The 27758-nt window shown below is 43.1% G+C and overlaps 1 protein-coding gene across 2 annotated transcripts; it reads right to left on the bottom strand.

The window, feature by feature from the left end:
- Positions 1-25375, bottom strand: osgn1 (oxidative stress induced growth inhibitor 1). Of its 2 annotated transcripts, XR_013965684.1 has the most exons (10): positions 25066-25375; positions 13655-13717; positions 10797-10933; positions 9225-9416; positions 7898-7989; positions 7554-7753; positions 6375-6718; positions 5447-5824; positions 4471-5032; positions 1-4235 (listed from the first exon to the last, which is right to left on the bottom strand). XR_013965684.1 is itself a non-coding variant. In XM_080787921.1 (9 exons), the coding sequence occupies exons 2-9, from the start codon at positions 13710-13712 to the stop codon at positions 4802-4804; spliced, it is 1632 nt and encodes a 543-aa protein (XP_080644047.1). In that variant the 5' UTR covers positions 13713-13717; positions 25066-25375; the 3' UTR covers positions 1-4801. The 2 variants fall into 2 exon arrangements, 1 of the variants encoding a protein (XP_080644047.1); XM_080787921.1 differs by having other exon boundaries at positions 1-5032.
- Positions 25376-27758: the final 2383 nt, after the last annotated feature.

Below are 27758 nucleotides of genomic sequence, written 5' to 3'. Positions count from 1 at the left end.
TTTTTGAAACTCATGTATCTTTATTATACACAGCCCATGGTATATATAAAATCAGGATTTCATTGGTACTGCATGGAGAAAATAGATTTGACTCTACATAACATAATCATGTTCATAAACAGTTGAATCGTCAGAGGTCAACATACAATCTTCACACTGTAAAGATTAAAGGTGATATTTACACAATGTAAAGATTAAAGGTGATATTTACACCACAAAACATGTTGCTGTTTATCGTTGTCGTCGGGCAGAAACCTTGCATCTCCATTTTTCAACGTTTTATGTTCTATTTAGTAAATGAATGCCCTTCCTCGCAGTGGATTTCAACCTCGTTTCATATCAAGGTCCATTATTTATTCAGCATTCACAGACCAACATTTGATGAGATTTAGCCTCTCAGACCCAAAACGTTCTTGGAGGTATGGACCCCTCTTTTGAACTATATCGAGGAGAGCAGTTGATTCTGACCGCTTCATGATCTTTACCCTGACCCTTTACCCACCCTCACTTGCACACACATACACAGGGGGCACAGGTCACACTGTTCCCCCATTTCACAAGCTTGTACCACTTGGAAAATATATTTTACTTTATTGTTGTTTTTTTCATTGTTTCATTGATTTAGTTTGTATATATTTTGTGTCTTATGTGTGTATGATTACGTTAATAAATTATGGATGTACACATTGTCTTTTATGTAAGTCTGTCTATAGTGTTGTCCTTGTGTCTAGGTAAAAAATAAAAAAATAAAAAAAGATGAAAAGAAAAATAATATAATTTGTTGTTGTTGTTGGATAAGACTTTGAAGAAGAGAAGAGATAAAAGGCAAACGTTGATTAAAATAACAATTCTTCTACATTCTTTAACTTTCTCTAATTGTGTATACTTGTACATTAAGATGGTTAACAATTGAGTGCATAGAATGAATCCAAAGTATCCAGTAAGTTGATCAAATGAAAAGTATTAACAAAAGCTTGTGACTAAATAACTGCATTGGATCCATTATTGGAACACAGGTTCCTTTGTTTAAGGCCCATTTCCTGAAAATGTAACGTTTTGGACATACAAGGTTTTTCCACTTGACATCAACGATATTGACATCATGGCGTTGTGTGCATTGTTTCATGACTTCTTATTCTGGGCTTGTTTCACTAGAGCACTGGTTCCCACACCTTTTAGCTCGAGACCCAAAAGATAAATGTGATATCTCCCCGCGGGACCCAAACTAGTGAAAATAGCAGATCTACATGCTCACAAATTTGACTTCTTTCTTTTGCTTTCTTTTCCATTTAGTTTTATAATGGAATTATTTGGGAAAACGTTTGAATTAGTTTTTAACTTAAATGTTTGAGTTTTAGTGGATTTAAAAAATATATATATTGAAATAATAATAGCCTAATTAAAATCTATGTAGGAAACAAAAAACAGACGGGCATTTACTTTGTTGTGACCCATAACAGTTGGTCCGCGGCTCACATAAGGGGTTCCGACCCACTGTTTGGGAACCACTGCACTAGTTTTCTGTCAACGCCACAGTAAAGCTGCCATTTATTCTCAACAGCTACGACTGATCATGTTACTAAAACTTAATTCACACTACAGCGACGCTTGCCCACAATAACTAATCACTTTTTTGTCATTCTACAGAATTGGCTATATGTTAATGTTATGCTATGAATTAAGTTTATAGTTTAGTTATGCTTATTGCTCAATCTGCCCTTCAGTTTTCAGTTACAAGGCTGCCCTCTTGTGGCGAAACAAAGCAAGGACGTCAGTGTCCCCATGTTCTTCAATGCTTGACACTGACTTATCACTGGTTAGCACAAATAAATTGTACTTACTTAGTTACTTACTTACTGGATGTTAATTACATGCTCTACCCAAAAAAAAAGTCACCATGCTGCTGTGTGTATGAAGGCTAGTTAACATGTTCCATATTATTTTGACAAGAGTATTTTAAGGCACTGCTGCTATGAATTACATGAGGCAATTGTGAGGCAAGCATGCCTCACAATTACTGTAGTTCACTAAGGGCAGTGTGAAGTTCACCTTTAGCAGATGCATGGTTTTATCAGTGAATCTATCAGTTGGTGTATACACATTACACAGCACACACTAATAATATAAAATAAACATATGTAAATTAAACATTAGCTTGGTTACAACCAATAAAGCTGCACTGGAGATGCAGGTGTGGGAAATTAATATACCATTTCTTGTATACGTGTAGCCTACATGAAATCAAATTCTATATACTCATAAATACACAAAGGTATAAAAATCCAGTTTACTGCAGTCCATTTCTAAACAATTATCACTCTCTTTTCTTATCCTTTCATTTTTACTGTTGCTTTTTTTTCTCCACAAATTTCAGGTTGAAGATTTCATTTATAAAAAATAAGTTAGTATTGTTGCAAGTCTCAAATAGTTGCAATTTACACAAATAACCTGCAACTAAAGGAGCTGTAATTGATTTATTTGTATTTTTTAATTAAAATATTCAAGCTCTATATTCTGAGATATTGCTATAGAGTGTTTGTTCACGGGTCTCCCGTCTCTCCAGCTCTTTAATAAACAGATGTATGTCCCGCAGCCCGCAGGTGGGTCAACAATTTCATCTAATCAGGAAAGAGTAGCCAATTTATGACCTTCAATTTCATAGTATGTACAAACAAACAACAATTACGCTCCCTCCTTTAAAACCATTCAATGGCTGTGGGTTGCTGTCATTAACACGTACAGTATAATTTATCCATCAATTAATTATTTACATATAATTCTGTTATTATGACGTATACATCGTGTCAAATGCCTGTTGATATTTGTTCAATCAGAATGTATATTCTGTGAGTGCACAATATGAATCTAGAATCAATATGATCAGTGCAATGGCAGTCGTTCAAGTATAAGGAATGGTTGACATGTCTTTTTTTTTCCTGTGCTTCCTTCAAACAATGAACCAGAACCACGTAAACCTTTTGCACAAAGCTTTTGCAGAAAATAGCTATTTTCAGCTGAAGATTTCGCCACAATACAATAACAGAAAACATAAAAGACACACTAGCGTAGAGCCTTGAGGGACTCCGGTCAACCATATTTAGGGTTTTAGTGGTTAATTTAGAACTACTGTATAATAATTTATAGTTTGTCGTACGACAGCCAGATCTTCAGGTAGATCTGCTAATTATAAATTAAGCATGTTGGCCAACAAGGATATTATTTTAGAATGATAATGCCCAAAACAGGGAGCAGATTGATGTGTTAAAACATTCATTTTCAGGTAGGTCTGTCATGTTGTTAACAGTGGTCAAAAGTACCAAAGTACATTCATTCAAACTGTACTGTAATTACTGTACTGTACTGTACTGTACTAGTACCTCAAAATTGTACTTGAGTATTTCCATTTTTCAATACTTCCACTAATTATGTTGATTTTCTTTTACTAAAGTAAAATCTTTTGAAAACTTTAGTTCCAAGTTACTTTGTAGATTTTCATTATATTACAATATATAGCCCACATTAAGCAATCAAGCCCCCAAGTGAAATGGGACATTCTGCATGAGTACTTTTACTTTTGGTATCTTAATTATTATCGATGCCAATACCTTTGTGCTTTTACTCAAGTGAAATTCTGAACACCATATTTCTAATTGAGTGAAAGGTACTTCTTCCACCACTGTTATGTAGACCAGTGGTTCTCAACCTTTTCAGTGCCCCATGGGGGTCCCGAGCCACAGGTTGAGAACCACTGATGTAGAGTGACACGTGATATGTAGAAAAACATTGCAAAGATGTATATATATCGAGCTGCATTATGAAACACTACAAAAGAAAACATATTAAAACAAACAAATAAGAAATATTGAAAAACCAGTGATGGCAAGTGGCAACTGTATGACAGGTGGAAAAAATAAATCATCTTTAACATTTACATTAGACTTAAAAAAATACAAATATTAATAATAATAATAATAATAATAATAATAATAATCTCTTAAGGGCTTGTTATAAGTGCACGTGTAGCGCGCATGGTGGGGAATGCAAACGAGCGCTGGTGAGTGTGACATGTGGTTTGGTTATATGTCCGTTTGGTCACGTTGTTGTGTTTCTGACAATTGAGCCGTTAGTGGGTCAAAGGCTCTGTGTTTGGATGAGGAACCAAAAGAGTGAGTCCTTGTGGCACTGGGGACTCAGTTTGTTGCTGTGCACGTGTTGTTAGTGCTGCGTCTCTCTCTCTCTCTCCCCATCTCTGTCTTTCTCTCTCTGTCACTCATCTTTCCCCTCTATTTTCTTGCACCCATGTTTTTACTGTATGCTAATGTACTTTGATAATGTGTTTTCAAACCAGTAGGTGGGGCTAGAGTAGTGACAAAGAACACAATGCTTGCCCACAAACCCACACACACTGACAACTGTGCTGATGGTTGCCATGGGTCTATAGGATTTGCAATTTTCGATCTTTCCATCCACAGTCTGTCTCTCTCTCTCTCTCTCTCTCTCTCTCCTTGCGACACAGAAGTCCTTGTCTGCCGAGTTGAATCGGACTGATATGAACTCCTCTATAGACTAACAGATGTCAATAAAGCAGAGCCTTGTTGCTTGACCAAGTGAATGGTGGAACCGATTAAAAAACCCGCTCCCGAGTTCAGTCGAGGCCAGAAGTGCTTTGTCATACATTCTGTACAATAGAGCCCAGTCATTCATTCCACTGCCTCTGTGTGGATTTGGTATCTAGATCCAACAAGCTAAGATCGGAACATCACGAGTAGTGTCTGTAGCCGAGAGCGGGGTCGGCATGCAGCTACGAGTCCGAGACGCAGACCTCCGTCTGTCTGTCAGCCTGTCCGTCTATCCCGCTCGCCCATCTGTTGTCCTCTCGCAGCAGAGCGCCGCTCCCCTGCTCGCTCTCACTCCGCCGCTTCTTGGCGAGGTCGCTAGCGATCGCCAGCGCTCCGCCTTTCAGGAAGCGCACAAAGTTCTCCCCGACCAGCGGGCCCATGGCGTACAGGCCCGGCCCGTCCGCCGACACCACCTAGAAAAACAAACAAACTAGGAATTAACCCACGCAAAGCACCGGGTCCCGATGGGTTATGTACTGTGTAGGGAACCCAGCCCTGTACTGATTGAGAGTAGACACATGTTCCAGTTATCTGTAGATACGCACTATATTCCAAAAGCGACCGTGGAAGACCTTGTTTATAGTTCCAGTGCCGACAATTTCTAATCCCAAAGTCCTTTATGACTATCGGCCAGTTGCCTTGACATCGTTGATAATCAAAAGCTTGGAGTGCGTTATTCTAACCTCCTTAGTCGAGCATGCGCGGAGGGTTTGACGGTAAGACGCTTATTTTGATTGCTTGAATTAGTTTTTCTCATAATGTCTCATAACTCCTTTACTGGGTTAAGTGTTATCCATAAAAAACAAATAAAAAAGTTCAAATTGTACCTCGTAGGTCCAGGGGTCCACCTCTACGGGGTTGCGGCGGCAAGTGATTGGCTCGCCGGGGTCCGAGCCCAGCGGCCTGCCGTGGTCCGGCAGGAAGGCCAGGTCCGGGCGCGAGCCGATGAGAACCAGCGCCTTGGACACCTGCACCACGCTGCGGGCCCGCGTCTCCAGGGACTCCAGCACACACTTATGATCGGGCCGGAAGGCCACCACGCGGTGCCGCGGGAAGCTGAGGTAGCCTGCATACGAGGACCCAGATGAGGAGGAGGAGGAGGAGGAGGAGGAAGGGGCGGAGTTGTTGTCGTTGATGTTGTGCGCGTGGCTCTCTGGTTGGAGGGGCAGCGTCTGGTGCTGCTGCTGGGTCATCATCTGGTGGACCTGTTGAGGCAGAGGTGTTCATATGGGCTCGCTTTAGTGGTGGAAAGTAACTACATACATTTACTGGGATGAAACTTTGATAGGTTGGAAGCTTTAAAGGTGTGTTCAGTAACATGGGTCTCCCTGTCTCTCCAGCAAACATTTAACAGTTATTGTAACGCTGTAATATGACCAAGTAGGGCAGGGGTTTCCAAATTGTGGTGTGTGCACTGTGCACCCCTTGTGGTGCGCGAACGCCCTCTAGGGGGTGCGTAACATAAAAACGGTAATTGCTGTTTTATGGTGTTATTTTGCACAAACGTAAAAATCTGGTAAAACACTGTTGTAAGGAGATGTATAGAGCAGCTACGGGAGTATACAGCAGCTGCATATCTCAAAATTATCATTTTTTTTACGAGACTTGGGGGTGCGTCAGCTAGGTCAGGAGGTAACAGGGGTGCACAGCTAAAATAGTTTGAGGACCGCTGAAGTAGGGTGTTCATTTTCCTCTATGGACATAAGAGGTTTCTCCCCGACGCCAGCAGCGACAGCGTAACACAGCGTGTCTCACCTTGTGGTACTCGGGGTAGAGCAGCTTGGGCAGCTGGTTGAAGATGAGGGCGGGGTCGGCGACCGAGCGCCGGAAGGCGTGGTAGACTGGCGTGGTCAGGTGGCGGGTGGCCAGGACGGCGTCGGCCGCGGTAAGCCCCGCCCCCACCACCAGCACCGGCTCGGAGGAGCCGTGAAGCTGCCCGCCCGAGATGGCCGCCTCCAGCTCCCAGAAGGAGTGGCACACGTAGGGCAGAGACTCGCCCTCCACGCCCAGGCGGGCGGGCACGTCGTGGGTGCCCGTGGCCAGCACCACGTTGTGGGCGAACACCGTGAAGGGCACCGCCCCCTCCTCACTGCCTTGCTCTGATTGGAGGAGAGAGAAGAGAGGGGAAGATTAAGGTCATGGCTTTTCAACGTGGGGGTCCGGGGACCCAGAGGAACCAGATGTTCCAGCGGGTCCCCAGCGAAAGTAATTAATACTACGTCACATTCTTTTAAAGTTTTAACCTTTTATACGTTGGCTACTAAAAATATATATATTTCTAAAATCTTGAACTTTGAGAATTTGTTTACTGAAATCTTTGCTTCTGGGGGTCCCTGGAACAACATATTTCCAGATGGGGATCCGCGGCCAAATATATATATCAATTTGGGGGTCCTTGACAGGAAAACTGCTGGATTAGATACTGTAGGATTTGAAATAGGTAAAACTTGTTTTACATCCAAACTTATGAAATATTTGCTTTTGGTGGAACGTATTATGGCCTTGGGATATAATTGTCAACTTATTGTCCTTGTATTTGGTCTGGGCCATGTCCATAGACTTGTGCTCAGGGGTCTGCAATTGGGTGCATTGCAAAAGACAAATGCAAAAAAGTTGGCAAAATACTGTTCTGTCTCAGATACTATGGGCAGTCTGTCTATCTGGAGAAGGTGTTGTTTATTTATCCGTAATTGTAAGTGGCTTACAAAAATAAATAAAAAATAACATCCTGTCTAGTAGTGTCAAGTAATAGTATCAGTATGTCATCAATGTGCTATCTTTTCCCCCCTCTGTGTGTTAAGCATGTGCAGCAGTTATATCTGGTTGGACCATATAATGTAACCTAATTCTGATCAGTGTTTGGGTCTATTGTATTGCGCCTCTTGTGCACATCCAAATAAAATAATTCAAATGTGTGTGTGTGTGATCCTTTACCTCCCAGTGCCTCTCCCTCTCTGCGCTGCAGTCCCGTCACCCTCCAGCAGGGCGGCGATCCTTCCGGATCGCCTGGCTGCCTGGTGACAGAGGTGACGGTGGTTCCACAAGCAAAGCTCTGCCCCAGGGACATCTGGGAAACGTAGTGCTGGTAGTATGAAGCAATCTCTGCCGGGGTGGCGCGGTCATTACGCACGTTCCTGGAGGGAGATTCATTTATTTTTTACTTTTGTTCATGTAACAAAGTCGGTGAGTGTGCACGTGAAATCGATTTCATACCAAAATGATCGCTATGCAAATAGCAGAGGGCGTGTGTGTGTGTGTGTGTGTGTCTGTGTGTATACCTGCGTTTCTCTCTCATCCACTCTTTCAGTTTCAGTCCAGGTAGCTCCATCCAGTTGGCCAAGCTCAGAGTTAACATGGAACCCTCCATAGCCTAAACACACACACACACACACACACACACACACACACACACACACACACACACACACACACACACACACACACACACACACACACACACACACACACACACACACACACACACACACACACACACACACACACACACACACACACACACACACACACACACACACACACACACACACACACACAAACACACCATTAGAAATAGGGAGAAATCCTTCCCTGTATGTTGGTTGTATTGATAGTGACAAGTCGTGGGCAGCCGCTAGGGGGCGGTAAGCATCACTCACACCCAGTACAATGCACATAACTTTCTGAAAGAGTTGTCTAAAACAGTTTTCTGAAAAGTGTATACATCAGTGGTGCTCAAACGTTTTCATATCAAGGCCGCGGATCCTCATTCTCAAAATATTCAGTTTCAGGGCCCTCCAGAAGCAAAGATTTTAGTTCAAAATACATAATATTCAAAGGAGGAGAAGGAGGAAGCTCATAGCACGGCAATAGCCAAAGTATAAAATAATGTGGTTGAGTTGAGTGGTTAAAACAGCTAAAATCTAAAATGACGCAGACCAGCTTTTACTGGGTTAATCAAACTCGATGGCATTGGGAAGGACAGACTAGCCTGGCGTAGCCTTTGCAATGCAAATCCATGCAGTCAAATTGTCTGGCCAGAAAATAAGGACAGACTGTCCTGTCCATGAACCTAATATTGTTTTTGTTTTTTTGTATAAGTTGAATATTTACATATTTGAGATAAACATTGAATCTAAAAACAAAGGTGTCCAGTCAGACTTCATGGACTGTTGTGGCCCAACTGGGGCTCTGACTTATGCATGATGTATGAGTGCGTGCACGCACACATGCGTGGACGTCACATTTCCGTGTTTTGATTGTTGCGTGTTAAAAATACTTTAGTTAAGATTAAAAAAAAACACACAAACACACAACCAAGGCATGCAATCAATGACTTCAACTGTCATTGTCGTCACAAATTATCTTATTTTGTTTTGTCATTGTCAAAACAAAATTGTGTATTTTGTGGTGTCTCTGTTGTAGACATGACTGCATCACTGTAGTGTCCACATGAATAAATAAAGTATAAAAAAGAAATAAAGAAATACGGTACATAGATTGATATATCTCCCCCCCCCCCCCCCCCCCCCATTTTACCCACTGTTTTACACCTGTGATGGGACAATAAAGTTGATTCCCTTTAAAGTGGTGAATAAGTGCACCTACATGCCAGGCTCCACCAGGGGGTCCCTTCCCCAGCACCAGGTGTGGGACGGCCCGCTCCGGCTCGTAGCGCCACTGCAGCGTGGAGGCGTGGTCACTCCCGAAGTCGCTGTCGGGGAGCAGCAGCGAATCGAAAAGCACCGCCACGGGATTGGACGAGCGGCCCTCCAATCCCTCGCACAGGTACTCCAGATCCTAATGAGACAGATGGAAAAGGGAGACGGTCAAGAGTGCCATTGCAGATGCATTAGGCTATTCTCCACCTCTTTATTTCAGCAACAGAATGTCCGTTTCAGATGCGTTCTCATTTCGTCTCTGTTCAGGATTCAAGTTCAAATGCATCAAATGCAGCAGATCTACAAGCTCTACAAGCGGATCTGCTACTTTAGATGTGTCGTGTGACGTCGTGATATGATCATCATATTTTATGGAAAAACAGAAAAAGTGAATGCCGGTTCATTGAAAACGTGTTACAGAGGCTTTAAAGTGTGGAAGGCGTCCATGTTACAGTAAATTGTGCATTTACGGTATATAGAGCCTTTATCCAAGGCACTTTATATAGATTGTGAGAGATTACATTCAGCCATTGCTCCAACAGGGACAGGTGTGAGTGAGGCAGTGGGCCATACCTGCTCTAACAGGGACAGGTGTGAGTGAGGCAGTGGGCCATACCTGCTCCAACAGGGACAGGTGTGAGTGAGGCAGTGGGCCATACCTGCTCCAACAGGGACAAGTGTGAGTGAGGCAGTGGGCCATACCTGCTCCAACAGGGACAGGTGTGAGTGAGGCAGTGAGCCATACCTGCTCCAACAGGGACAGGTGTGAGTGAGGCAGTGGGCCATACCTGCTCCAACAGGGACAGGTGTGAGTGAGGCAGAGGGCCATACCTGCTCCAACAGGGACAGGTGTGAGTGAGGCAGAGGAACATACCTGCTCCAACAGGGACAGGTGTGAGTGAGGCAGTGGGCCATACCTGCTCCAACAGGGACAGGTGTGAGTGAGGCAGAGGGCCATACCTGCTCCAATAGGGACAGGTGTGAGTGAGGCAGAGGGCCATACCTGCTCCAACAGGGACAGGTGTGAGTGAGGCAGAGGGCCATACCTGCTCCAACAGGGACAGGTGTGAGTGAGGCAGTGACCCATACCTGCTCCAACAGGGACAGGTGTGAGTGAGGCAGTGGGCCATACCTGCTCCAACAGGGACAGGTGTGAGTGAGGCAGAGGGCCATACCTGCTCCAACAGGGACAGGTGTGAGTGAGGCAGAGGGCCATACCTGCTCCAACAGGGACAGGTGTGAGTGAGGCAGTGGGCCATACCTGCTCCAACAGGGACAGGTGTGAGTGAGGCAGTGGGCCATACCTGCTCCAACAGGGACAGGTGTGAGTGAGGCAGTGGGCCATACCTGCTCCAACGGGGACAGGTGTGAGTGAGGCAGTGGGCCATACCTGCTCCAATAGGGACAGGTGTGAGTGAGGCAGAGGGCCATACCTGCTCCAATAGGGACAGGTGTGAGTGAGGCAGAGGGCCATACCTGCTCCAACAGGGACAGGTGTGAGTGAGGCAGAGGGCCATACCTGCTCCAACAGGGACAGGTGTGGCTGCTCTCCCAGCTTGCTGTTGAGCAGGATGTTGGGGTGGGAGGAGTCAGGACACAGGTAGGGGGTGTGGCCAGACAGCAGGTACGACAAGCAGATACCCGACGGGCCGTTACCTGGACACACACACACACACACACACACACACACACACACACACACACACACACACACACACACACACACACACACACACACACACACACACACACACACACACACACACACACACACACACACACACACACACACACACACACACACACACAGAATGGGTTAGAAGAAGAGAACAGAATATAGAACATAAACCATTCTCTGAGCGGAGGAGTGATTGGCATATCATGTACAGAGCACTCGCACAGAGTGTTTATTGATGCCATATCATGTACAGAGCACTCGCACAGAGCGTTTATTGATGCCATATCATGTACAGAGCACTCGCACAGAGTGTTTATTGATGCCATATCATGTACAGAGCACTCGCACAGAGCGTTTATTGATGCCAGCATTGTTCAAACCTATCAATATTGTGACATTTCGCGCACCGAGCTGGAATCGAACCCTGGGCTACAGCTCGGCAGACAGGCAGGTCCCACGCTCAGAGAGCTAGCTCCCTTGGCGGAGCTAGTTACGGCCGGGTCTTTTTGCAGGTTCGATACAAATATAATAATATGTAGTTGCTCTTGGGAAGAAACCTCTTATTTCCATATTCTAACATTTTGGTAAATTAACGCCCAGTTGATCATCCTACGGCGTCACACAAAAGCATCAAAAGTAGCAGATCTGCTGCTTTTAATAATTAGAATCCTGAAAAGTAACAGTTTTGGACATAATGTTATGAGGTTTTCACCTGACAGTGACGTGCAGGTCTTGCATGTCTCTTTACCATAGAATTGCATGACATAAAAGGTCCTGGCATAGCTCAGAAAATAAATAATTAAAGTTTTCTGTGGCCACACCCCAAGGACTAGAATGGAGACGGAACAAAGTGTTCCATTCCGTGGCAGATCAGACCAGAGGTAAGCTGTTCTCATGTGGGCTGAGCTGAGCTGAGCTGATCGTGCTGCTGTGGAACATTTCTATTGTTCAGAGTCCATTTCAACAAGCTCTTTGTTACGACATCAGCTCACTGGGCCAATAAACACCCAGTGTGACTGATGACCATGTGGCATGGAGCAACGGCAGCTTTTCGGCCGTTCCCCGTAACAAGGAGGAAAGACAGAAGAAAAGCATAATGCATAGTGCAATACGAATGATGATGAAGCATCCTACTAGAAAAGCATGATGCATAGTGCAATATGAATTATGATGAAATATAGAAAAGCATAATGCAATACGAATTATGATGAAACAGAAAAGCAAAATGCATAGTGCAATACGAATGATGATGAAGCATCCTACTAGAAAAGCATGATGCATAGTGCAATATGAATTATGATGAAAAATGCTACTAGAAAAGCATGATGCATACTGCAAATGTTTTTTGGCTGGGGACCCCCGGAAAAGCCTTGGCCATATCTCGCCAAAGTCCTTTATAGCAAAAGGCCGATGCACACCTCAAAAAGGCTGGTGACAGGTGCGTAGGGCAATAGAGCATAATGAAAAGGGTATCTTTGAAAGACAAAGAAGAGTCAGAGTCAGCCAAAAATTGTCCGTCCTGATGAATGTCTAAGTGACCGAAACGTCGGCCTAATAAAAGTGTCTGACAGTGTGTGGGACCCTTTTTGCCAAAGTCCTTGACACGAAAATGTTTGGCCACCAAGTTTTTTCAGAAAACTGTTGCAGAATTGGCCTCAGGTCTTAATGGGTTTTAACTCCCAGATTGTAGAAATAAATCAAAGGGACAATTACTGGCCGTAACTCTTAGAGCGTATATAAATGAAACCGATAAGGGTCTCATAAGGGGTCCATTCGGTTCAATTTGTACGCTCTTAAGAGTTAAATTGCCAGTGTGATTTAGTTCCTTTTCTCACAGTTTCGAGATGCCAAACTCATGCATGGGAGTCACTGAGCTGATAAGGAACTGTTTTGAGTTGAGTTCAGTCCAGTTCAAGGACGTGGAAAAATACCACAGCTGCACTTTATAAGAATCACAAGACATGTCATGATGATGACACAGGATGTCAGGGGTCACAGGTCAGTGTGACCGACCGGAAGGTCACCGGTTCACAATCACATCCCTACACTCGCCAGGGATATACAGTATATCTATTTTTACAGGCGACTGATTTTTTAACCTTCGTCGAGCAAACTGCTTGACAGTAGCTGCTTAGTGGTTGACAGAAGACTGTGGTTGTACTGGCCAGCTACCCCTCAGTTATTATTGTTTTAGTTATAGTAATTGAATTGAATATTACCATATTATTGGACTTCCCACACCTGTCTAGCAGAGTATGCGGAAGTGCCGTTTATGCATGTGCTTTGTGGCCGTGATACGTCACTGACTTTGCTTCTGCGTTTTCAACACAGATTTCGCAGTTTCCCTTTCTGTGATGCGATGGAGCGATTTGGCCACAGTCAGTGGCCAAAGACACATCACTGTCTGCCTTCGTTCAAAATTGTATCACATCTTCAACCTCATGCCATCTGGACAAAGATCCTTGAAGTGGAAAAAGGTCTGATTTTGTAGGAATTTTGTCCCTCGATCAGCCATTGCAGCATTGAACAAACTGCCCCGCCGATCATTTTAAGATTATGTGTTGGTTTTTGTTGTCTTTTGAACTGACTGTGAAGACGAATATCCTTCGGGACAATAAAGATTATGATTATTATCTCCCAGTGACCAACAGTGTGTTTGTGCGTGTGTGTGTGAGTGCGTGTGTGTGTATTTCTCTCACCAATTATCACCACTGGCAGGATGTCTCTGGGGGAGATATCTTTATCATGAAGATCCATTATGACTGAAGAGAGACAGAGAGAGAGATTTTATTCAATTGTTTCACACCTGTTCCTACCACTCACGCATGCACACACACACACACACACACACACCCACACACATGTTTCAGTAACAACTGTAATATAATACCACTCTACGTGTACATGTGGCAGATTTAACAATTGACCAGTCCAGACTGGTCCCACAAGGGGTCAGCTAGTACATTTCCATTCACATTAACACACACACACACACACACACACACACACACACATTTGAAATGTTTATTTATGTCCACATAATGAGAAGTACAGGAATACCTTGTACAAAGGACATAAACACTGCCAGTGCAGTTTGACAATAGGAGAGCAGCCAGTTACAACGTGCATGGACGGCAAAGCATCGTTACATACAGTAGAAACATGATCTCAGGCAAACACACGTCACACACACACACGCACATACTCACGCACGGACACGCTTACGTAGTAATATACACGCACGCACAACACAAGTATACTGTAAATAGCGGTAGATATACAACACAAACAAACACACACAGAGGAAGATAGAGAGATATGTAAGTAATAAAAGGAAAATGGATGGATAAGAACAAGAAAGAAAGACAGACAGACAGAGAGAGAGAGGCAGACAGAGAGAGAGAGGCAGACAGACAGAGAGAGAGGCAGACACGTGATAGAGCGTTGCTTTGAAACAACCGTCGTCATCTGCCGTGGCAATGGTCCAAACAATGGCGTGGTCGCATCGCCCATGGCAACCACACACACACACACACACACACACACACACACACGCGCGCGGCTAGCTGCTCCGCTGTGATAACAACCCAGGCCTCAGTGCTTCGGTAGTGGTCATGACAAGGTCATCCAAGGTCACACTGACCCTCATGACATGGCCACTGTACATCTACAGACTACACAACGTCTAACTGATCCACTAGAGCTAAATAAACCTCATGTTTTTTGTATGAAATTTCTGAGAAAATATATTGATATATTATATGTTTTGTACATGATCAGAGTTAAAAATGTTGAAATAAAAAGAGTTTGATGTGAAGTGTAGCTTCTACAGTAGCACATATGCTTTGTTCTGGATTTGTTTGTCGTACTTGTGTAAATATTTATATGCAGTTAGTGTGCAGTGCTGTGTGTGTGTGTGTGTGTGTGTGTGTGTGTGTGTGTGTGTGTGTGTGTGTGTGTGTGTGTATGTATGCGTATATATTTGAGATGTATAGTATTTTTGTATATATTTGTGTGAGTGGTGTTTTTGTACATGCCTCTGCATGTAGTAGTGTGATTAAGTACACTAGAGCAGTGCCAAATTGGGCCCTGTCCTACTTTTGTGCTAGTTCTGGACAAGCGGCTATCCGATAGACTCGACACCGGGCACTGCACTGCCTGTGGTGGTGTGGAACACATACCGGTATGTCAAATTTGAAGTTGGTGGGGTGAACGGTTCTCGAGTTATGTGGATTAAAGATGTACACGTACACACGTACAGTACATACACACAGAGACGTGGTGCATTTATAGATATATTTGTTTGTGTATTCATTATTCAAGTGTACTAATGGTTGCCTTGACAACCAGACTTTCTTGGATCTCAGCCTCATTATCTCGTGACTGCCGAGAAACGGTGTGCCCTTGAGCAAGGCACTCTGAACTCCTGATTTTGTAGTTTTCATTTGCAGGTTAAGAACAAAAAAAAAACCAAAATGTATGAAATTAGGTTGCAGTATGTGTGCATGGCCAAAACATGTAACATACATTTCATCTCATTCTGTGCATGTGTTTTCTTCTCTTCAAACATATATTTTAGATATTGTAAACCATTGTATCAGGAACATTTATAGATTATATTTTAATTTGATTTTTTACAAGTAATTCCATTAAAGGACGACTTCAGCCATTTTCAATGTATATATCTTCATATAATTGGTCCTCAATAATGCTCAATATAATATGGTAGAATCACTCAGAGCAGTCGTTCCCAAACTATTTAATGTCAAGGACCCCAAATTGACACTAATTAGCCCGCGGACCCCCATTTGAAAATAATATGCCAGGGACCCCCATAAGAGAAGATTTTTACGGCTAGCCTCTAGCAGTGATTCTCAACCCGTTTAATTTCAAGGACCCCCAGTTTGACAAGCATTAGTCTACGGACCTCCAATTAATGCCATTTCTATCTCTGGGACACGCAATTTATATTGTAAAATCAATGTTAAAATTGGTTAATTGGTCCATTTGTACACTCTCACAGTTACAGACCCATAAGGGTCCATTTGGTTCCAAACTATCATTTGGAACCAGCTGGGGGACCCCCTGAAACTCCCTCAAGGGCCCACTTTGGGAACGACTGTCTCAGAGGAGTGCTCTGGACATATCAGAAACCCGTCTACCAGTGACATCATCATTGATGGGGAATTCAAGCTAACCCTGGAAAGTTAGCATGCTACAATGGAAGCCATTGTTCTCATGTTAACAAAAAAAAATTATAAAACATGTAAATCTGTCAAACGATGATGTCACTGGTAGAGGGTTTCTTTACTAGTGTCCACAGACAGAGTAGAAAAAAAGGTACCATTTTATAATGAGCATTAGTGAGGAACAATTATATGAAGATAAGTTGTAAATACAAATGCTATTGTTAAATAACAGACACAACAGACAAGGTAGACACATTCAACCAGTGTGTGTGTGTGTGTGTGTGTGTGTGTGTGTGTGTGTGTGTGCGTGCGTGCGTGCGTGTGTATATGAGTATATGTGTCTATGTGCGTGCATGTGTGCGTGCACGCGTGTGTGAAAATAGAGTAGGCCAGCAGGGTAGACATGCATTAGTGTTACACTTCAAGGCCCACTGCCAGTAACCATGAACGCACGATGGAATAGTGTGTGTGTGTGTGTGCGCACGCAGTGTAGGTCAGCATGTCTGGGCATACTGCCAACAAAATGCTGCTGTTATGTAATCAACTCTCTCTCTCCCCTCCCTCGCCCCCTCCACTGAACTCATTCACTCTCTCTCTCTTTTCCCCCTCTCCCTCTGAGTGAGTGAGTGAGTCATCCATTCTTCCTGTAACTCTCTCATTATCATTCCTTTTTTCTCCATTCTTTTTTTCTTTCACTCTTTTATCATTCTTTCCCCTCTAGTATTTACCCTCCCCTCTCTTTCAATCTCTACCTACATCTCCCTTCATTTTATGTTTGTCTAATTGTAATCGCTCCTCTTCTCTCTCTCTCACTCACTCGCTCTCTCTCTCTCACTTCAAAATCAGAATCAGCTTAACTGTCACTGTGTCACATCACAGATATACAAAGTAAAAGAGTGGGTGAAATTCATCTTTGTGCATTGTTCGCATCGTATCGTTTTTCCATATAAAAGAAAGGGAAGAAGAAGGGGGGGTCAAGGGGGAAATGAGATCAAGAAAAAGAAACAAGTCAAAAATCTACATATTTACACAACCTGAGATAAGAAGGTGTGTGAGCGTAGCAGCAGGTGTACACTGCATTATAGGCTATACTTCCTGTATGGACACTAGTTAAGGTGCTATAGAATAATAAAATGAACACACAAAAACACAAAGTCAGTGCATTGTAATGTGCAACCGCATAATCTACATTTCCCTCATTGTCTGTGTTTAATACACTTTGACTGAGGCACAGATGAGAGATGCTTATCGGGGGCGAAACCCTGCTGTCTGTCACGACACTGATGTTTATCCAAAGCACCAAAAAAAAGTAAGTACTTTTTTTTTAGGGACCCAGCTTTGTGTGTTGTGTGAATAATAGCGCTGATTTGATTGGCTGAGCACGGAATTGAAAGTGAGGGCAAAAAAGTGTAGACACCAATTGTGATTGGTCGGAATGACAGAAAAATGAGGACGCCAATAGTGATTGGCCAGAATGTGATGATGATGTATGATGATGCGAGCGCCGAGCGCCCCTCACTTCACTCAAGTATGATTTTTTTCACTTGAGTAAAAGTGCAATTTACGGTAAGTACTATTGGTTCTAAAAAGATACCATGATATAATGAGGCTTAATAGCCAGGGTTTGTTCCTTCCTTCCTTCCTTCCCCAAATCAGGACTGCATAATTGGCATTTTACATAATAGACGATAATATCGACCAAACTCAAAGACCGGTCGGGGCTCTACAAAGGAACATCATGGAACTTGTTATACAGTAGCTTACTGCAATAACAAAAATAAACATTTAATGATCCCCGTGGGGGAAATGCAGGTGTTAGTGTGTACATAGTACGTGTTAGCAAATCATGTCTTTGATTGATTTATTCATTTTTATGGCGTGTCTTGTCTCATGTTGTCTACTGTTTACAAACGGAAATAGTATCCTCAGGGTCAATAAAGTGTCTTTTGTATAAATAAATGTATAATGTTGTGGTCTAATTGCTCTTCTTATCTTCCGTTGTCGTCGTTCTTTCTCTGCGTCCATCATCATGACTAGGCACTTTGTTCAAGCTGACTCGCCCTGCACTCTGAGTGTGTAGGTTTGCATACATGTGTGCGTGTGTGTGTGTGTGTGTGTGTGTGTGTGTGTGTGTGTGTCTGACTGTGCTCGTGTGTATGTGTAACTGAATCACTAACCTATCATTGTCGTTGCTCTACGGTACATTTACTCAACTGAGCTATTGTCTTACTTCACTGGAGTATTTCCAATTTTCTGTACTTTTACTTCTACTAGTACCACTACACCTCAAAGACTTTTACTCCACTACATCTGAAAACTTTATTTACTAGATCTACAAGCTCACATTGTAGATCTGCTATTTTCAAAAGAATTGTAAACATTTTATATATTTGGAAACTTGACATGGGACATTCTGCATACATTCTACTTTTGGTATTTTAAGTACATATTGATACCAATACTTCTGTGCTTTTACTCAAGTAAATTTTACTTTTGCAGACTTTTCCACCACTGGCTATGGTTAGCAGGTATGAGGGGATATAATTCCCTTTCCACCTACTGTAGGCCGGCCTAGTAGAGTAGGCCTACATAAAGGTCTGTCATCATGACTGGACTGCCTTTTCAATTTAACTGATCACTGTGATCGACAGAGGAAATGCTTGGTCGCTGCTGGTTTTTTCATTGATTAGGTGACAAAAATCATACAGTGTCATATTTGCATACAAAATAAAGACAAAATGGAAAATCCCAATCATACGGTTTAAGAAGTCATTATGACTAGTTATGACTACATGACGATTTAAAAAGCATACTGTGTGTACCTAAGTGGTTATTGACTTATGTCTGTCTGTTTGTCAGTCAGTCAGTGGTAAGGAAAATTGAGTTTATATAATCAATGGAAACGATGTGTGTGTGTGTGTGTGTGTGTGTGTGTGTGTGTGTGTGTGTGTGTGTGTGTGTGTGTGTGTGTGTGTGTGTGTGTGTAAATGGTCACGGCGAGCAGAACCTGTGCAGTGTTCTACAATTACAAAAGAATAAAGGATGAATGGAGAGATATTTAGAAGGATGAAAGGTAAGGGAAAATCGAAGGGATTGTAGTTATAAAATATTTACTTAAGTAAAGTACTCAGTTGACTGACATCATGCCATTTGGAGAGACACAGACAGACAAGGATGTGCCGAGTCATTGTTGTCAGAGGGTTTTATTGGGCAAAGCACCTGACACTGACAGTGTTTGCTTACTAATTGCATTACACACACACACACACACACACACACACACACACACACACACAACTCTCAACTCTCAACTCAGAAAAAATACAAAAGAGGAACATCGTGTCTCCAAGAAATCAGCTGCTTCAAAATGAAATGTGACCACATCACAACCATCTTAGCTGCTCTCAACTGGCTTCCTGTTGGTTTCACAACTGATTTACAGATTTTACTGTAATGTTTAAAGCCCTGGAAGACATTTGAGATATTGCTGCCTGTCGTGTGGAAACCTTGTATGTCCAAAATCGTAACTTGGAAAACCCACAGATTTGTCAATTAATGAATTCTTCTTCCTTTTTTAATGTATTGTTTTAAGGTGTGACTATAGTCTTTCTGATTCTGAACCACTTTTGTATTCACTTTCAAACATTTTCAAAAATACCAACTACAAGCTAACAATGTGCCGCATCGTAACATGTTGTGAGCTTGTAGATCACAGACTTTTGCTTCCTTCGTGTAACTATTGTGTGATGAAGTAGTAGGGCATTAATTGACGAAAATATAGAGATAGGCTACAAGGTTTCTGCCCAGGTATGTTCTGACAGTGTGTGTGTGTGTGTGTGTGTGTGTGTGTGTGTGTGTGTGTGTGTGTGTGTGTGTGTGTGTGTGTGTGTGTGTGATGCGTGTGTGTGTGTATGTGTGTGTGTGTGTGTAATGTGTCCAGTATTTATAGGGAGCAGGTTGATTGAGGAGAAGTGTTCACAGGTGTGAAATGGGCATGGAAATGGGCATGACACTGTTGTGAGTGGCAAGGACTGAGAGATGGAATGGAATGTGGGAGTGGCTAAAGTGGAGACAGATCGTTACACCCCTATCAGCTTAAAACAGCGCCTTCCTGAATGATTGTTCCTAAAACTCATTACTCAGGCGAGTAATGAGGCCCAGATGAAATCAAATAAAAAATATATAAAACTGACAGTATTAAAGTTGTTTTGGGGGCTGCCCGTTATGCTGGTGTCGGGGGGACGCAGTGATAAAAGTGCCTGCCCACCACCATGAAGGTTGTGGGTTTGAATCCATCGTGGTGCTTTGTCGCGCAACACAATTGGCCCGTGTTCGGGCCAATCGACACAACCTCTGGGGGAGCCCAGAAGTTGTGCCGCCCATCAGGTTATAATTCACGCCGTTGGACCAATGGTAAGTAAGCCTTGCAGAGACATGAGGTCCATAGGGCATGCAGGAGCCTGGTTCTGTAGCGTGAGGCGGCTTGATGTACAAGTACACCCCTTGTACACCCCCTGGTGCTAGTATGTAGAAGAGTCTTTGGTATGACTCGGCCAGGGATTGAACCCCGACCTCTCAGTCCCAGGGCAGACATTCTAACCACGAGGCCACTGAGCAAAGGTACTTGGGAGTAATGGGCCATTGGACTAAGAAGGCCATGACACCACTGGTCTTATCTCTATGTTATTATTGTTTTTATTAACATTATCTTGTGATTGTTTTATCAATTTATGGTATCTTGCTGCACTTTTACCTTGTTATGTAAAGCACTTTAATAGTAATATTTGGTATTGCTAACAAATTAAAGTTTAACCAACCAGCTGGTTTCCGTTCATTATACAGTATATAAAACATTTTCCATATTTACACGTCTCCAACCTTTCTAACACACGCACGCACACACAGTGTGTGTGCATACTGTTATGACATACACTCAGCCCAGATCGTACACACTGCATACCATACTACTATGACATAATATACACTTTCAAGCTGTCTCTCTCTCTCGAACACACACACACACACACACACACACACGGTATGATGTAACAGCAATAGGAGCAGCCAGCAGCAGCATATGGAGGATTATGTGTGTTCTCACACATCAGAGAATTACACTACACATAACGGGCGCATGCAGGGATGAATACGTGCTTGTTGGTTGTGGTGCCGTAAACATTCTGGCATTCTAATATTATCTGCTGATAGTAATAAAGTAAGTAAATAACTTAAAGCCTGATTTATACTTTGTGTGCCGGTGTGCTGCTCCGTATGTGACATGATGCAACACCACCATGCAACTAAGTATACATGTTCAGGCTTTTTGTAAGCAGCCTTGGGAAGCAACCGTTCCACACAAAGCTCCTATCTCCTGTTTCTGTAGCGTGTAGTTCAGGGATGTCAAACTCAAATACACAGTGGGCCAAAATAAAGAAATTGGTACAAGTCGAGGGCTGGACTGTGTTTTTGGGGAGAGGGGTAGCTGAAAGTTGACCACAAGTGATATACTTTCACTGCTGATCAATAGTGAAGAGAAGACGCATGCTTGCGCTTGCAGGCCCTCGATACATGACAATGCACTCGCAGTGCCCGACAGGCCCGACAGGCCATGGCAGGCCCGACAGGCCCGACAGGCCATGGCAGACAGGCCGGGACAAAAATCTATGCTAATTAGTCTGGCCGGGCCGAACCTCAGGTTTTTGAGAACATTTAAAAAAACTTATTCTATTTGATCAACCCTTCCTTGTTTTCCAAGGCGACCGTGTCCGCCCGGCGCAACACCTGCATTACCGTAAGCAATTTCCTTTGTTTTGTTGTTACTTTATTTATTAAGTAGCCGTGCAATAATTGGGATAATATACTCTGCACCGGTAGTTGTTTAGAAATAACCCCCTTCAAGATGATTAAACACCTCAGCTTACGGATCAGTGTTTAATCATCCTGTCGGCCGTTATTTCTCAACAACTAGGCACAGCGTACAATATATATTATCCCTTGCATAACATATAGAAAGTAGCCTGCGCGTCTGTTCAAGCTAAAGGATCTATATTATAATACACTTGGTATTTAGAAAATAATGGGTGATGTGGCACGCATCAATCATTTTCTGAGAGTCTAGAGTCTATAATATACGTTCATGTAGAATCATGCAATATTATATTTATGAATACAGTACAGGTTCTGTGTTTTGTATGTCTTTCAATCTCCACACAAATCCCCTGTTATTGTATCGAAGCTATTACTCTCACTATTTTTACTATCACTATCAAAGCTATTAGCTGTAGCACCTCACAAGTTCTAAGATAAGATACAAGATATCTTGCAGAGCGATAGATAACAAGATTATATAAACACTTGAACTCCAGCAACTAATAGCCAATGTTATATAATGTAATGAATGGAAGACTCCAACTGCATAAGTGCATAACCATGCTTTCATCGTCGTGGGTGCGTTTTGTTTCCCCCAACCTCCTTTTACCCACTTTTAAAGCACCACCTAAGTATTGTTTCAGTGATTGATTATTTTTGCTTGTGTATTTAAACCTTGTTTTTCTTGTTGCCAAGTACTTGACAGTGTAGAAGACATTGACACTGGAGCAGCTAAAGACAGTTAAAGCCTTTTATTCAAGACAAGTGCTAGTACAATAATAAATGACTGATCAGTCATTTCTTATTGTACTAGCACGTAAATTAAAAGAAAATGAAAAAAAACAACATTGCAGACGTAAATAGTACATATACTGTATCTGCTAGCCAATGTACGCTAAACTCTAAAATGACAGATGCTTTCCTGTTGGATTAAATATTTTAATTGTGTTTAATGTATTCAAACGTCAGTATATTATGTTTCTTGTGTATAGAAATGAACTGCCTTGTTGAAATTAGCTCTATGCAAATAAACTTTGCCTGTACATAATGAATAATAATCAATAATGAAAAATGACGTTTAGCCCAATTCACTGTTATACAAGGGTCAAGACAAGAGTCAATTCCTATCCGCAAAATGGAGACAGTTAACTCTTGGACATAGATAGTAGAAGCGCGCGTGTTTTAAGGTCCCAACCACACACCAATGATTCGCCATGCAACTCCTTTCAACATGCAGAATGGTGCTTTAACTGGGCATATCACACACAAGCGGCGAGGTGCAACAGGACATATCAGACCGCTGCAAGTTTGCAATGAAGGCTGAAACAGTTTTGATGAATGACAAATCATTGGTTTGGTTAGGGCGGCATGCAGGCAAGCCTTCCGGTTACCATTGAACCACGATGGAAACCCATGGATTAGGGTTAGGCTCACCCTCACTCTTTGCTTCTACTTTAGGTGTATTTGATTCCTGCATCCGACTGTTTACATTTCATGGATCCTACTGCAGGTTCAACAGCATAACACACCCATCCACCCCCGCCCCGTTCTGTTATTAAACATGATAAGACCCATCCACCCCCGCCCCCGTTTATTTAGTTTTAGTCATATTATTTTAGTCGTCTGTTTTAGTTTTAGTCTAGTTTAGTCGACACAATATCATCATGATTTTAGTCAACTAAATTTACCGTTAATTTTGTCGACAAAAACTAGTCCCTCCCTAACATTTTAGTCTAGTTTTTATTTGTCTACGAAATTGTCAATATATAAATTTAGTTTTACTCATCATAGCTTTTGTTTTTTGTTTGTTTTAGTCTGCAAAATGAACACAGCTGCCAAGGAAGTCCATGATATACTGTAAGTAGGCTACTGTAACACAAGCTCCTGGCAGGCTAACAGGATTGACAGGGTTAATAACCAGATTGACCCGCTGACTATAGCTTCAGTTCCTGAAGCTTTGCATGGCCTCTGTAGTCTATATAGCAATGTGCTATGCAAAGACTAATGTCCCACTTCTGTACTCAGGCAAACACTGTTGCCCGGAGCAATAAGAATTACATAATTGTGACAGACAGACAGACAGACAGACAGACAGACAGACAGACAGACAGACAGACAGACAGACAGACAGACAGACAGACAGACAGACAGACAGACATTAATGTTGTGCATTAATGTTGTATGTCTTTAAAAATGTCTTGGTGAATTGAACGCAGGACCAAAATAGAAACATGCCAGCAGGGCTTTCTGTGTATACTTTTGGCACCATTGTGTAATCGTACACTATACTGTACCATAATATTTGCAAAGTGTTATAATAAAGTGTTCAACACAGACAATTCCAGACAGTAGCTCTTCATGAGTAGGCTACATGGAGTTCAGACAGAGAGTGAGAGAGAGAGAGAGAGAGAGAGAGAGAGAGAGAGAGAGAGAGAGAGAGAGAGAGAGAGAGAGAGAGAGAGTGAGAGCGGGGGTACAGTAAGTACATGCAGCAATAACCCTGAACCCTAACCCACTAGTACGTTAACCCACTTCTTATATTTGGTTGGCTGACGTTCGCCCGTCACTCAAGACCCTGTGGGTCCAATCACGAGGAACGGGCGGAACCAGCCCACCAGTCCAGAGCGTCCCGCCCCGCCCCCCTCCCATAGCTGGACGTTACGCTTCCCTCTCTCTCTCTACTGTACAGTGCATTCTGTCTGTTGCAAGGGAACCGGCACACACACACACACACACACACACACACACACACACACACAGAGAACAATGCTAGCTGGCCCATCACTCTATAACACAAGCATAACACATATAGTAGACCATGCAGCACCGGCTGTAATAGCGGCAATGCAATGGAACCATTATACTAGTATCTTTATATAGCTAGTAGGCCTATTAGTATTAGTAGCTAGGGCTAGGCTATTTAATAAATACATAAAGACACGACTCAATCGTGCATTGATTGCACAGCAGGATATACGCGCGCGCACGCACGCGCACACACACACACACGCGCGCGCGCACACACGCACCATGCAGTTGCCATATTTACTCACCGCCCGGTATATCTGTATATCCCAGCCGGAGATCTCGTACAGTCTCGGAGCAGACAGATATGATGATAGCCCGCCGGTGACTCACTGCTGCCGGTCGGTCTTTCAATAGACGAACAACAAAGTCCTCCTCTCTCAGTTCAGTTAGGATCTCTCAATGTGTCATTATGTGTTTAGCTGCTGCCTTTCTTCCGCACATGTGTTGGTTGGTTGTCGTTGTCTACTCTGGCTGGCGGCTCAGCTGCAGTGAGTGAATCAGAAGCAGAAGCATTGAAGTGTGTATAGCCAGCCAGCCAGACAGACAGAAAGACCGACAGACAGTCAGACAGACGGTTCCATACAGCCATGCAGCCTTTTATAATATCCAACCTGCGTCGACAGGCCGTCGGCCAATCACAGCTCGCACACTGGCCGTGACGCCCCGCCCCCATGCAAGCACGCACGGCACGTCGCCAACTCTATGCACGTCGCACACACAGCACAGAGCACACACAGGACAGTGACTAAGTACATTTGTACTACGTAGGCTACTTACTACTTCAGTGCAATTTTGAGATATCCTACTTTTATTTTACTAGCTATGTTCATGGGAATTTGGAATGTTATAGCCATACTACTTTTACTATGTCAAACTTTACTTTATAGTAGCCTAGTTACATTTATTATTATTAATTTATTATTGTTATTACAAAACATATACAGCTGTGGGTGCGGCTTCAGTTCAGGTGGATCACCACCAGTCAAACCAGGCATACTTAATGAACTGGTGGGCGTGTCCACATAAAAGCATGATTTTAACAAATACTGTACACTTATTGGAAAAAAGTTCTTCCTCCTTATATTATAAAAATCACACACGTGTGAACTGAGTGGTGCAACTTCCCTCTCTCCCCCCCCCACCCCCCTCTTCTTCTCTCTCTCTCTCTCTCATTAGCAGGTAACAGTGCAGCACTAATACTCTCTCTCTGGCACAACAGCGCCCCTACTGGTACTCATAGTCATACTGGTGCTCATGGCCACATGTATAGGTACAGGTGGGTTAACGACACATATAGGTGAACAAGGACATTGCTGTTCCTTGGAGTGGTTGCACCACTCAATAATACCTGATACTTAGGGTGGGGAAAAATCGTGGCACTCCATCTTTAAGTTTGTCCATTTTACCCATACGATACTCTTTACTAGGGGTGCACGATGTTGAAATCATGACCGATATCCGGTTATCTGCCGATTCTGATTCTGTCCGATTCCGATATTATACAGAGGACCACAATGGAAACGAGTACAAAGCCATTGATGGTCACAGAATTATTGTACCATCAATATCTGTTAATAGGATTATTTTGAGACCGATCCGATACGGCATTTTTATGGCCGATTTCGATATGCTAGTAGGAGGTATTTACAGTAGGAGGCGCTGAACGTTCAGTAGGGGGTGTGCGCGCAAAATGCACGCGCACGCGCCTCATGCACGCGCATTTTCGGGCATTTTCACGTGGAAAAGTGGCTTATTCTTTCCCTCTCCACACGCATGAGCAAACTAACACAGGCCAATGAAGCAGTGCCGGTTCTAGGCCTTTTGAGGCCCTAGGCAACATATTATACAGAGCCCAAAATGTTTATAAACAAATCACAAATGTTTATAAACAAATACCAAAATGTTTATAAACAAATCCCAAATCCCTTGGTCCTACCCCCCCCGACCATGAGACTTACTACAGGTAAACTGGTAGTGGTCCTACCCCCCCCATGAGACTTACAAATCCCAAATGTTTATAAACAAATCCCAAATGTTTGTAAACAAATCCCAAATGTTTATAAACAAATCCCAAAATGTTTATAAATAAATCACAAATGTTTATAAACAAATCACAAATGTTTATAAACAAATACCAAAATGTTTATAAACAAATCCCAAATCCCTTGGTCCTACCCCCCCGACCATCAGTGCCGGTTCTAGGCCTTTTGAGGCCCTAGGCAACATATTATACAATAAATTTGCCATGAAAATGCTTCAATCTGGTGCACTTTGAGATCAAAATTAAGAAGCTAGGTGGGGGCCACATGTGGCCAGTAGCCCATGTAAGGGATACATGAAAAAAAAAATCTTCTCCCTGTGACGAGGCCCCCTCAGTGGTTGAGGCCCTAGGCGACCGCCTAGTTCGCCTATGCCTAGAACCGGCCCTGCAATGAAGCATATTTATTAGGCCTATAGTAACAGAAATCTGGTTGGATTAAAATTATTATTATTTCCCCCCTCCCGACCGAGGGGAGGGGGTAGGGGGGCACCCCCACCTCCCTCAGCCATGGTCAGTGAGAGGGAGAAGGCAGAGAGGAGTGAGTGAAAGCGGCTGCCCTGAGAGGTGTTGGTTCAGATCTGAGGGGTTTCAGATAACCAGGGAGCCGGTGGACATGAGCGAGCTGGCCTGCATGATAAACAAAGTGACCATGTTTACGACTCAAATAGTAACTGGCCATGTTATCTCACGGGTAAAATATGAATGTTTCTAAAGATAGATAGATAGACGAGGAACACACGCACGCGCACGCACGCACAGGGGAGGCGGAAGTGCTCTTCTTCTCAAATAGAACCAGACTGACTGGTGGCAGTAGTTTAACCTTTGCTGCCACCTGTGACTGAGTTGTGATGTTTTGTGATGTGTTTTGTTCAGTATTCTTTTAACCACTTAAACGCT

Source organism: Protomyctophum bolini (genome assembly GCF_963924005.1).
Source record: "Protomyctophum bolini genome assembly, chromosome: 2".
Lineage (NCBI taxonomy): Eukaryota > Metazoa > Chordata > Actinopteri > Myctophiformes > Myctophidae > Protomyctophum > Protomyctophum bolini.
Note: the sequence above shows the minus strand (reverse complement) of the source record. Positions and strands in the feature narration are given on the sequence as shown.